Consider the following 13,703-nt stretch of genomic DNA (forward strand, 5'->3'; position numbering starts at 1 on the left):
AACAGGGACAGTTCAGGACACGGGTGGTCTGTGCGCACAGCAGGGACAGTTCATGGCTTCTAGGTACACTTACGATAGGCGTCTTGCAGGTGCTCAGCAGCAGGCGGCTTCCAGGGGGGGTAGGCGACTTGCGGACGCTCAGCAGCAGGCAGCTTTCAGAGTCAGCAGGCAGGACGGCTTCCCAGGGGCCCAGCGATCTGCAGACAGGACGGCTTCCCAGGGGCCCAAAGATAAGCAGACAGGACGGCTTGCCAGGGACCCACAGCAACGGACGGCGGCCCTCACGGTGGCCAGCTTTTCAGGGGACAGCAGTGATTAGTAGGCAGGGGCCCTCCCAGGTGCCCACTTCTCCAGGGGTCCAGTGATCAGCAGGCAGGGGCTCTCACAGCGGCCAGCTTCTCCAGGGGCCCAGCGATCAGCAGGCAGGGGCCCTCACAGTGGCCAGCTTCAAAAGGGGCCCAGCAATCAACGGACAGGGGCCCTTGCAGCGGCCAGGAACAGCAGGGGGAGTCATGCCTGTGGGGTCTGACCTTTGAGGAGGGGGGCTCATGCAGAGCGCTCAGCGGAGATGGCTGCGGAGGCCCAGTTCCCACCTGGACCTCCCACGACAGCGGTGGCCCCAGGGACAGCAGCGGGAGGAAGAGACTGGCCGGCTTTTGCGCTGGCCTTTTAAAACTCCCCGACCGCTTCGGGGTTGCCCTGAAAACGGCCAGCCCAGCACCAAGTTGCCGGGGCAATAAGGCACGTCCCCTCGACTCGGGCCATGCTGAGGGAGCGTGGCCTTTGTCACCAGTGGGCGCAGAGCTCGCAGAGACACCTTGGCAGCCTACCGCTGGGGTGTCCTTGCGGGGGGGGGGTCCCCTCCCCCCATCCTGCACTACCTGGCTTCTGAGGCTGTGTAGGATGAGAACGTGGCAAGGGGGGAGGAGGGGGGAGGGTGAAGGCACACCGTGATATTAAAATATATAATATAGACTCATTACATGCAAAGCAAGATAGTTCAAGCCGTGATTTGTCATAATTGTGATGATTATGGTTTACAGCTTATGAAAATCCCAAATCCACAATCTCAGAAAATTAGAATATTACATGCAATCAATAAAACAAGGATTGTACATAGAACAATATCGGACCTCTGAAAAGTATAACATGCATATGTACTTGTACTTGGTTTGGGCCCCTTTTGCAGTAATTACTGCCTCAATGCAGTGTGGCATGGAAGCTATCAGCCTATCAGCATACTGCTGTTATGGAAGACCAGGATGCTTCAATAGCGGCCTTCAGCTCTTCTGCATTGTTCAGTCTCATGTCTCTCATCTTTCTCTTGGCAATGCCCCATAGATTTTCTATGGGGTTCAGGTCAGTTGTGTTTGCTGGCCATTCAAACACAGTAATCCCAAGGTCATTGAACCAGGTTTTGGTGCTTTTGGCAGTATGGGCAGGTGCCAAGTCCTGCTGGAAAATGAAGTCAGCATCCCCATAAAGCTCGTCTGTGGAAGGAAGCATGAAGTGCTCCAAAATCTCCTGGTAGACGGCTGCGTTGACACTGGACTTAATGAAGCACAGTGGACCAATACCAGCAGATGACATGGCTCTCCAAATCAACACAGACTGTGGAAACGTCACACTAGACTTCAAGCATCTTGCAGTGTGTGCCTCTCCATTCTTCCTCCATACTCCTTGGTTTCCAAATGAGATGCAAAAATTGCTCTCATCAGAAAAGAGGACTTTGGACCACTGAGCAACAGACCAGGTCTGTATTTCTTTAGCCGAGGTAAGACAATTCTGACGTTTGTTGTTCAGGAGCGGCTTGACAAGAGAAATAAGACATTTGAAGCCCATGTCCAGGATCCGTCTGTGTGTGGTGGCTCTTGATGCACTGACTCCAGCCTCAGTTCACTCCTTGTGAAAGTCCCCAACACTTTTGAATGGCCTTTTCCTGACAATCTTCTCCAGGCTGCGGTCATCACTGCTGCTTGTGCACCTTTTTCTTCCACACTATTCCTTTCCACATAACTTTCTATTAATGTGCTTTGATACAGCACTTTGGGAACATCCAACTTCTTTTGCAATTACCTTTTGAGGCTTTCCCTCCTTATGGAGGGTGTCAATAATGGTTTTCTGCACAACTATCAGGTCACAGTCTTTCCCATGATTGTGATTCCTACTGAACCAGACTGAGAGGCCATTTAAAGGCTCAGGAACCCTTTGAAAGTGTTATAGCTTAATTAGCTGATTAGAGTGTGACACTTTGAGCCTAGAATATTGCACCTTTTCACAATATTCTAATTTTCTGAGCTTGTGGATTTGGGGTTTTCATGAGCTGTAATGTCAGGGCAGGGGCCGAGGAACGGACAGGCAGGCCTAACAATGTAACGCACTGGCTGACGACAACCACCACCCACAGACCGAAGTCCCTCAGGGCACGGAGTCTAAGTCCCAGGCTGCCCTTCACCAGGGCCCCTGATGGTGGGGATGGACTTGACGCAGCCAGGAACCAGGTCGCTGCCCCCGAGAAACCTCAGCTGCGGTAATGGCCGCCGCCAATGGCGTGTAGCTGGTGGAAGAGACAAAAGAGTAGTCAGACAAGCCGGGTCAACAACAACAGGACAAAACAGTACAGGACAGCAGACGAGAATCACAGGTCACGAGCCGGGTTCAGCAACAGAGGGTCAGATCAAAGAAGAATACAAAGAATAGTCGAGTCACAAGCCGAATCAGATACCAGGAGAGTCACAAGAGTCAGAACAGAGTAATAGCAACACCAAGACACAAGTGCAAAGAGCATGTGCGGGCCACAGGCTTATATGTCATCAGCCACACCCCTCTGGGGGATGGACCACAGAGACCTGAAGGCATAAAAGGATTCCCACCATGCACAGCAGAATCCAAGATGGACGCCAGCACATGGAGTAACATAACCTCAGGGAAAAGGTAGGACCTTGACATGTAAGCCATAATCATCACAGTTATGACAAATCACGGCTTGAACTATCTTGCTTTGCATGTAATGAGTCTCTCATATATTAGTTTCACCTTTTAAGTTGCATTACTGAAATAAATGAACTTTTGCACAATATTCTAATTTTTTGAGTTTCACCTGTATGTATGTTTGGATTTGGATTCAGGTGTTCCTGTCACCTCTGTGGCCACAGGTGTATAAAATAAAGCACCTAGGCATGGCGATTGCTTCTGCAAACATTTGTGAAAGAATGGGTCGCTCTCAGTAGCTCAGTGAATTCAAGTGTGGTACACTTGCTGCTAAATATTCCACGGTCAACTGTTAGTGGTATTTTACCAAAGTGGAATCAACTGGGAACAACAGCAACTCAGCCACAAAGTGGTAGGCCACATAAAATGACAGAGTGGGGTCAGTGCATTCTGAAGCGCACAGTGCGCAAATGTCGTCAACTGTCTACAGAGTCCATAGCTAAAGACCTCCAAACTTCATGTGGCCTTCAGATTAGCACAACAGTGCATAGATAGCTTCATGGAATGAGTTTCTATGGCCAAGCAACTGCATCCAAGCCTTACATCACCAAGTGCAATGCAAAGCGTCGGGTGCAGTGGTGTAAAGCACGCCGCCATTGGACTCCAGAGCAGTAGAGATGTTCCTTGGAGTGACAAATCATTCTTCTCTGTCTGGCAATTCGATGGTTGTTTCTGGGTTTGGTAGTTTCCAGGAGAACAGTACTTTCCTGAATGCATTGTGCCAAGTGTAACGTTTGGTGGAGGGGGGATTATGGTGTGGGGTTGTTTTTCAAGGGTTGGGCTTGGCCGTTAAGTTCTAGTGAAGGAACTCTTTAAGGTGTCGGCATACCAAACATTTTGGACAGTTTCATGCCCCATCTTTGTGGGAATGGTTTGGGGTTGGCCCCTTCCTGTTCCAACATGACTGCGCACCAGTGCACAAAGCAAGGTCCATAAAGACATGCATGGGCAAGTTTGGGGAGGAGGAACTTGACTGGCCTGCACAGAGTCCTGACCTCATCCCGACAGAACACCTTTGGGATGCATTAGAGTGGAGACGGCGAGCCAGGCCTTCTCGTCTGACATCATTGCCTGACCTCACAAATGCACTTCTGGAAGAATGGTCAAACATTCCCATAGACACTCCTAAACCTTGTGGACAACCTTCCCAGAAGAGTTGAAGCTGTTATAGCTGCAAAAGGGTGGGCCAACTCAATATTGAACCCTAAGACTGAGAGGACACTAAAGTCCATGTGCGTGTAAAGGCAGGCGTCCCAATACTTTTGGCAATATAGTGTGTGTGTGTGTGTGTGTGTGTGTATATATATATATATAGTGACAGTGTGGCGATCTGTCACCCTGGATCCTCCTTTGTTTGTAAGGTCCATTTTGGGACCTGGAGCCTGGGGATTTCAAAAGCGATTTGGGAGTGATGAAATCTCCAATTCTGGGACCAGGTTTTGGAAATGGACAGGATACTCATTGCTTAGGTGTGCAGGGCAATCTTCTAGGGTCAGGACCAGGGTTCTGGGCTCCACCCCGGCAGAAAAGAGTCAGGAGGTCTCCACCCCGGCAGACAGAGTCAGGAGGGCTCCACCAAGGAGAGGTGGAAGCCAGACTAGCTGTGTGCTAGTGGCCAGCTGTATGCGAGAGCCATAATTTGGGAAGAGTCTGCAGGAGACAGACATCAAACTGCGTACAAGCCAGGAGGCTGAATCTTTGTTGTTTTTGCTTGATGGTGGATACCCCTGCGTGGGAAGCTTTATGTGACGGGACGTTTTTTTAGATAAAATTGGGCAAAAAGGCCCTTAAAAAGAAGCGAGTTGCTGTGTGCTTTTGAAAGGAAAAGCTCCTCCACTGGAAGAGAGTTCCCACATATGGTGGCGGATGCAGCGAGCAGAACGGGAGATCCCTGTAATGAAGTAAGTTCATTTGTTATATGAACTGTGTTTGGTGCATAAATCTGCACTATCTGTATGTGCAGGTGAGGAGAATCTGCTAGAGAAAAGGACTTTGCCTTAAAGAGACAGTGTTCCATAGTGTTGCTGAACTGTGTAACACACTGCTGTGTGCGTGACTGCAAAGATGAGGCGGTCAAAACAGAAAAAGGAGGCAATGTTTGCTGAAGCGAGAGATAGAGCCCTGTGGCTAGGGGGTTATATACCGCATGCCCCAGCCAAGCCGGGAAATTTAGATGTGGGTGAATCTGCTGTGGACTGGTGCAAGCGGCACCTGGCAGCATTGAACCAACCTACAGAGGAAAGCAAGCCAACCTTCACTGCAAGGAGAGAGCTGCAGGATATCCGTATCTGGGAGAGAGGTGCTGTTGCCCCTGGCAACGCTGCTGCAGTTAAACCAGTAGCTGTTGTGAAAAATGTGAATGTGTCACGGCTTGAGAGAGGGTCCAGCAGAGAGAAGCCCATGCTATATGCAAAATGCTATATGTGTGTGTGTATGTATGTACAGTGAAGGAAATAAGCATTTGATCCCCTGCTTATTTTGAATGTTTTCCCACTCACAAAGAAATGATCATTCTAAAAATCGAATGGTAGGTGTATTGTAACACTGAGTGTCAGGAATGGACTCAGCACTGGTGGTGGGACTCTCCTGCCGTGTGGGCTGCAGTACCAGAGCTGACCAGCGGGTGCTCTCAGCATTGGTGGTGGGACTCGCCTGCCGTGTGGGCTGCAGTACCAGAGCTGACCAGCGGGTCCTCTCAGCACTGGTGGTGGGACTCACCTGCCGTGTGGGCTGCAGTACCAGAGCTGACCAGCGGGTGCTCTTAGCAGCCAGAAGCTCACAATCAGCCAAATCTGGGGCTGATTGCAGAAAGCTGTATTTAAGACATGACCAGGCCTGTGCTCTGGGCCTTGGTGTATGTTTTCCCATGAGCCTCTGTACCTGTATCCTGTGTTCCTGCTTCGTTGCTGACCCGGCTTGATCCTGATCTCTGTTGACCGTCTTCTGTTCTGACTACTGGCTCATCCCTGACTATTCTTCTGCCTACTCCTATGCTGTTTGACCTCCTGTTGCTGTACCTTGGCTTGTGACCCGTTTACTCTTTGCCTGCTGCTCTGTACTGATCTGCCTCCACCGTTACCGACCCGGCTTGTCTGACCACGCCAACTACTCTGCCATCCATCCATCCATCCTGCATGGATCCAGCCGTACCTGCACATACCTCTGGCGGATCCCTCTACCACTAGCAGGTGTACTCAGGGGCCGCGACCTGGTCTCAGTCCTGCGCCAAGTCCATCCCCACCATCAGGGGCTCTGGTGAAAAGGCAGACTGGGGCTTAGACTCCACGCCCTGGGGAATCCTGCCCTGAGGACCGCTAGAGGTACCACCAAACGGTCATTACAGAACCCTACGGCCGGCCTGACCGTTCCTTCTCTCCAGCCCTGACTACGCCTGTGTTCCTGCTTCGTTAGAAGGTTGGTTTGTTCACTGTGCGTTTATTTATATATATATATATATATATATATATATATATATCTGGGTGGCTAATAATAAACTGTATTATACTATACCTGAAACCTGCATTTCCCTGTGTCAGTCCACACCTTTCTGGTCATTCCTAGATTCCTGACACTGAGAGGCATAATAGCAACAAAAAATTCAAAAGAAATGCATGTCTAATAAATTATGCACTGATTTGCATGTTCATGAGGGAAATAATAATTTGATCCCCTATCATTCAGCAGGATTTCTGGCTACCAAGTGTCTTTCATACAGGTAACAAGCTGAGATTTGAAGCAATCTCTTAAAGAGAGTGCTGCTAATCTCATTTTGTTACCTGTATAAAAGACACCTGTCCACAGGAGCAATCAAACAATCAGATTCCAAACTCTCCACCATGGCAAAGACCAAAAAGCTGTCCAAGGATGTCAGGGACAAGATTGTAGTCCTACACAAGGCTGGACTGGGCTACCAAACTATCGCCAAGCAGCTTGGTGAGAAGGTGACAACAGTTGGTGCAATCATTCGCAAATGGAAGAAACACAAAACAACTGTCAGTCTCCCTAGGTCTGGGGCACCATGCAAGATCTCACCTCATGGCGTGTCAATGATCATGAGAACAGTGAGGAATCATCCCAGAACTACACATGAGGATCTTGTCAATGATCTCCAGGCAGCTGGGACCACAGTCACCAAGAAAACAATTGGTAACACACTACGTCGACAAGGATTGAAATCCTGCAGTGCCCGCAAGGTCCCTCTGCTCAAGAAAGCACATGTCCAGGCTGCTCTGAAGTTTGCCACTGAACATCTGAATGATGCAGAGGAGGACTGGTTGAAAGTGTTATGGTCAGATGAGACCAAAATTGAGCTTTTTGGCATCAACTTAACTCACCTTGTTTGGAGGAACGTTGCCTATGACCCCAAGAACACCATCCCAACTGTCAAACATGGTGTTGGAAACATTCTGCTTTGGGGGCATTTTTCTGCTAAGGGGACAGGACAACTACACCGCATCAAAGGGACGGGGCAATGTACCGTCAAATCTTGGGTGAGAACCTTCTTCCCTCAGCCAGGGCATTGAAAATGGGTCATGGATGGGTGTTCCAGCATGACAATGACCCAAAATACACAGCCAAGGCAACAAAGGAGTGGCTCAAGAAGAAGCACATTAAGGTACTGGAGTGGCCTAGCCAGTCTCCAGACCTTAATCCGATTGAAAATCTGTGGAGGGAGTTGAACGTTCGAGTTGCCAAACGTCAACCACCAAACCTTAATGACTTGAAGAGGCTCTTCCAAGAGGAGTGGGCCAAAATCCCTCCTGAGATGTGTGCAAACCTGGTGGCCAACTATAGGAAACGTCTGACCTTTGTGATTGCCAACAAGGGATTTGCCACCAAGTACTAAGTAATGTTTTGTGAAGGGGATCAAATACTTATTTTCTGAGATATGTTGATGCCACCAATTTTCAAAATGACCATATTTGTTTCTTAGAATTGTCCATTTTTTTCAGTTGAAACTGTCACTAAACCCACATCATAAATTACTGTCAATAATTGCTGTATTAGATGCTGTTCATACTCAGTCACTGAGATTTATTTTCAGTATTCTGGAAGAAACCTTGTTGATCCTGTTCTCTATTTCCACCTTCTGTTCATGTGCTTAGCATTTCCTCCTTATGACATCTGAGCAGTTCATGTGATTATAGAGACACGCATGGGGGCGTATAGACAGTGGTAAAGACAGCCCACTCCCTCCCTCCCTCTTCCTCAGTGCCAACTAACCAGCTAAACACATTAGGAGTGGGATATTACATGAAGATCCCTCTTATTCTAAGACTCATGCCATGCCATGTTATTTCAACAAAATAATAAAGATTTGATTTCAAATATATATATATATTTGTATGACAATTTAATACTGTTTATTGATATTGTTTATTTTTACTCTGTATTATTAAGGCTGTTTTTTTGTTTTGAACATGTGACCAGCAGCAGAGGACTAGAGGCTCCTCCTGCTTATGTTTCTCTGCAGACAAGGTGGGAAAGATCTGGGTCAGTGACAACTGTATATAGATTAGGAAAAAGGTACTTAGCTTTTATTTTTATTAAAATAACTTAAGCGCCATCATCCACATACAGGAATAGAAGGGATAATATATACTAAACAGTGTGTGTGTTTCGTATCACTTTAAACATTTGTTATGGGTTTATGAGATTTTCCAATCATTGCATTCTATTTTTGTGTACATTTTACACATCGTCCCAACTTTTTTTTGGAAATGGGGTTATAAGAAGTTACGTAAAGACCAATGGTTTCTTCAGATATGATGACAGAGTAGGAAACAGGTTTACACTAGATGTAAGACTTTTGTACTGAAATTTGAGTGTTCCTTTTACTCTGAAAATGGCTTGTATTTTGATAAGCTTTTATTTGTCATAATTAAATGTTTATGTTGGAATGTGATAGAAGTCTTAAATCCTTTGTTTTTTCCGTTGGCTATGTAGTACTGAGCTGTGAGCAAAAATGTGCTGCATTTTAATGGGTGCTGTCTCATTTTGCGGCAGTTTAGTGATGGACATTTTAAAGAGAAAATCAGTTATGTTTTGTCACAATGATTTATAACCCCTAAATTTGGCATCAATAGTTACCCTATTTTCTGGACATTTATGCAGAATGTTGAATTATTATCCTTGGTACTTTAAAAAAGTTTGCCCACCAATAAATATTTTTATGTGCTTTTTGTTAAATACTGTTGCTCACTTTATCTGGTAAAGAACGTCACAACATCCCAGTGGCCTCTTGTCACAGTGTGAGTCCTGTGTGAAATGCACTTATTTAATGTTTGGTTGCTGCATTTCAATATTCAGTAACATTTTTGTTCCTTTATTTTGCCTAAGGTGCGAGTTGACAGTGGTATTCAAGAAGGAAGCGACATCAGCATTTACTATGATCCTATGATTTCAAAAGTGAGTTTTAATCCAGCTACCCAAGTCAAAATTGAACAGCTAGCACATTACATTACATTCCTAATACTGGTCAGTCACCTTGAAGAGAAGAAAAATGACTACAAAGTACCATGCGATATAGAAGTCTGTTTATGTATGCTTTTTGATGCGAAAAAAGCAGTAGGTGAACAGAACTCTTGATTTTGAATTCCATTTCCTTGCATAAAACATAGGCTTTCTCTTCAGAATCAATTAGTGAGGAGTAATAATCCATTCAAAATATAAAAATGTATCACAGCTGCATATACCTTGAGGCACAATTTTAATAAAGTGATATTAAACCCAAAGCAAACAGTTACCATATTGCAGCTTACCAATTATTTGATGTTGTGGCTGCATTAGTTTTCTTTCATAGGCTTTCTTTCCTTTTTCTCACTTTGTGATCCAACCAGTAAGTCTGTTGTTTTCCAAAAGAACAAGCCCTTACAGATGTAGCAGTTATAGGGATGAGACAAGCCATTTACTACTGAGCGGGGCACTTATAATCATCAGCTTTTACATATGCATAACAAACTTTTATCCCAAAAGGAAAAAAGTGTTGGCTGAAACTGCATATAAAGTGTGAGCTGGAGTTCAGCTTCAGTTTGATGGAATAGCAGAATTAGATACACTAACTGTAGTTCTTCATCCAGAGTGAGGGTATTCTAATAAAGGAGGTGTGTTACTGGCCAGATCACCAGGTGAAAAACGAGGTGAAAAATCCTAAGAAAGAAAACCAATACAGTCACTGCATCTAACGATTGGTAAACTGCAGTGTATAAAATGTTTGGTTTTGCGTTTAATACTGCTTTAAGGTTAAAATATTGTAGACTTTGCAAAATGTTTTGAAGGATAATGATTAATTTTGCTATGCAAATGAACATAATAATTTGTGCAATGAGTCGTCCTCTAAATATTTTCATCAGCATTTCTCTAATATGTCTGATTACCACCTGTTTACTAACTTAAGCAATGTGTTATATATGACTGCGGTTGATATATGTATTACTCTGCAGCACATAGAAAGTTTTTATTTAATTTTGTTTTAGTTGGTTACCCATGGCATCTCTCGGGCTGAAGCTTTAAAGAAAATGGAAGATGCTCTAGACCATTATGTAATTAGAGGTAAATATATTATGAGTGATGCAAAGTGGGAGAGCTGTTATTTCATCACTGCAAAATTAAAAAATAAAAATCTACAGATAAAATCCTTAGCACAATTGAATAATTTTGTCTGTAGAGGTGGTCCTTTTTGTTTTATTTTTTTTTTTCATTTACACCAACAGCCAAAGGAATGTATATGTAATATATAAACTGATCTCAGTTTTACTTTAATTGGTCATGGATGTTGATAGAAAAAATCTGTAAGCCTCTAGGATAATGACAACTTAAATGAAGATTATTTAAAGTGTTGCTAAACCCAGGACCCTACATTCACTCTATCTGGTCTCCCACAGTACACACAACATGGAACTGCAATTATTTTAGTAAATATAAACTGCTAAATACCTTTTTTCATCAGCAGTTAGAGCAGTCTTGTGACTTCTATCAGTGTTAAGCCGAGCACTGGTTAAAACTTGTAGGAGGAGTTTTCATTCTCCTCTAGGAGGATGCAGGACCCCTGACCTCTGTCTGGAGAGTGCCCTCTTCCAAGAAATATCTAAGCAGACATGAAGCATAATCAATATGTATATGTATTTGTATTTATTCATTATCTATGCGCTTTAAGTTGTTTCTGCATTATTTGGTGAATCAAAACGTATGAAAAGTGTAGAGGTGAGCATGTGGCCATAAAATGTAAATGGTTTGCAGTGATGAAAGAACTCTATTATATCAGGGTAATCTACAGCAGTTTGTCAAGGCACCTTTATGTAATCAGAAAATGCAGTTTAATGCAATTAGTCTTGACTCTTGTGACTCTTGTGACAATGTTTGCATAGGTGCATATATTTCAGTCATACAATAAATATACAAGCACAAGTACAATGGTAGTCTGTCTAGTTAGGTGGCTGCAAATAAATGGTTAATTAACGCTAGTTCAGAATGAAATACATATCTGGAACCCTTATGTTCACCATTTATGGGTCACTGCCATCCAGATGGTAGCCTCAAAAGCAAGTGTAATGGTAGCTAAGAAGAAATTGAGCAAACGTTGCTGGGGTATAGTACCACCTGTATAGGACTTTTTATGAACTTTCTAATATTAGCACAATGTAGAATATTAGATACTGGTTCACTTACTTTTTCCTTTGAAACACATATATTGTTAAAACCATTCATTTGTAAAATATGGTAATATAAAAGCTTGCGCATGTTTCTTGTTAACCCCTCATCACAGACTATAAAACAAATCATAACACCTGAGCAGTTTTGCAACTTTAACATGTGTGAATAAAACTGCATTGTTTTTTTTCAGGACAAATTGGGCTTTTATTTGTTGGTAAATGGTAATCTATATTTCCTGATCATTTTTTATAAAGAAAAACTTGCATAAAGTAGTGTAAAAAAAACCAACAATTTTTTTTTTTTTTAATTTTTCAAATTTAGCTATATATTTTGCTATTACTATAACCTAATCTTTTTCAACCAGGGTGGCTTTACAGATGTTTTAAAGATTGCCCAAAAATTATATACAAGCAAGCAGGTGGATCAAGCCACAGGTTTTCATTGTGCACCATTACAACCTTCTTTATTTGTTGGTGTCTCAACAACTAGTGACATTATCATTGTTTGCCCTTCTCCATCAGCACTGGGGTCACATTCAACTAAAAAACGAGCTGAGCACCTATACATAGGTCTCAGAGCACAGCTCTCAGAAAAACTTTTACTGAAAGAAAACTTATGTAACTAGTGTAACAAAAAAGATAAACTCGCCCACAGTAACAAATTGGAAAAACAAGAGACAAGCTAAATGTAAATAAGACCATTGAAAAACATCAGAGCAGGTAGCCCAAAGCTGAACACAAGTCACTAACACTGAAATGTTTTGTTGCTAATAAAGGAGGCGGGTAACCACCTGTTACAAAGATACAAAGAAGGAAAGGGGAAAACTTCACAACCACTATGGTGTAGCAATTTATTTATTTCAGGTACTTATATAGCGCTGTCAATTTACGCAGCGCTTTACATATATATATTGTACATTTACATATATATATTGTACTGATGTCACATCAGTCCCTAACCCTCAAGGGGCGTACAATCTAAGGTCCCTAACTCACACTCATACATACACATACTGGGGACAGTTTAGACAGGATCCAATTAACCTACCAGCATGTCTTTGGAGTGTGAGAGGAAACCGGAGTACCTGGAGGAAACCCACGCAGGCAAAAGGAGAACATGCAAACTCCAGGCAGGTGGTGCCATGGCTGGGATTCGAACTAACGACCCTAGTACTGCCAGGCGGAAGTTGTAACCATTTAGCCACTGTGCTGCCCAATACTAGTCAGGACCAGTGTGCAAAGATGTATTTTGGTTTGGAAGAGTAAATCACCTCCAATGTTGGGTGTCCTATGCATGTGGATGTTCCTGCATTATGTAAATCTATTAGTTTTGGTTTTTTACATTTTAGAATGGGGTGCCTTGAGATTGTACAGAAGTTTTGTCTAGATTTGCAGATTGTCGCAGCAATACCACATATGTGCATGTTATTTGTTAACAACAAAAAACACAAATAAGAGGGTGCAAAGGCCTAATGCATCACCTAATGTAAATTTTATTAAACATAAAATGATGCCTAATGCATATCATGCTCACAAACTGCAACAAGCTAAAAGCAACGTATGAGAAACCCAAGTGGCAAAATAGTCAGGCTGAGGATCGGTATCACCAAAACCCAGGTGTCACCCAAACGTGCAAGATAATGTGTTTCAAGATACGAACCCTCTTCTTCAGAGAACAGCTCTTGTGTCCACCACATCACCTTTTAAATAGAAGCTCTCCATCCAGTATAACAGAGGCTGGACCATTGCACAAACCAAAGTGATCACCCAGAGCCAGGAAATAATAAAACATATTAATAATAAATAGACAGATCAAATGAATGTGCTCAAATGTTGCTTGATATGAAGCCTGCAATACTAGGCTTCTCTAGGGAAGTCTGTCAGAGGAAAAGACGAGGAAGCCCGGGCAAATGCGCCAATTCGCGTAAAGAAGTGTGCATAGGCGGGCGACACGTAATAAAGCATTCCTGAGCACGAAAACACATCAGCACACGCAGGGTGCACTAATTGCTGACATTCAGTGGCCTTTGTAAGGACTGCAGCTCTGCTCAGTGATTTCTG

The 13,703-nt window shown here is 43.8% G+C and overlaps 1 protein-coding gene across 1 annotated transcript in view; it reads left to right on the plus strand.

Moving 5' to 3' along the window:
* Window positions 1-13,703, plus strand: part of LOC149456761 (propionyl-CoA carboxylase alpha chain, mitochondrial-like) — a gene marked incomplete at its 3' end in the record, with an annotated part of 701,434 nt that overhangs the window by 399,487 nt on the left and 288,244 nt on the right. Inside the window, exons 15-16 of the mRNA XM_089684514.1 lie at window positions 9,331-9,399; window positions 10,467-10,542. Of these exons, the coding sequence (XP_089540640.1) occupies window positions 9,331-9,399; window positions 10,467-10,542 (145 nt within the window). The remainder of the gene's footprint in view (window positions 1-9,330; window positions 9,400-10,466; window positions 10,543-13,703) is intronic.

This window comes from Staurois parvus, unplaced genomic scaffold, assembly GCF_062004578.1.
Source record: "Staurois parvus isolate SC_StPar_1 unplaced genomic scaffold, SC_StPar_1.0 ptg000349l, whole genome shotgun sequence".
Classification (NCBI taxonomy): Eukaryota; Metazoa; Chordata; class Amphibia; order Anura; family Ranidae; genus Staurois; species Staurois parvus.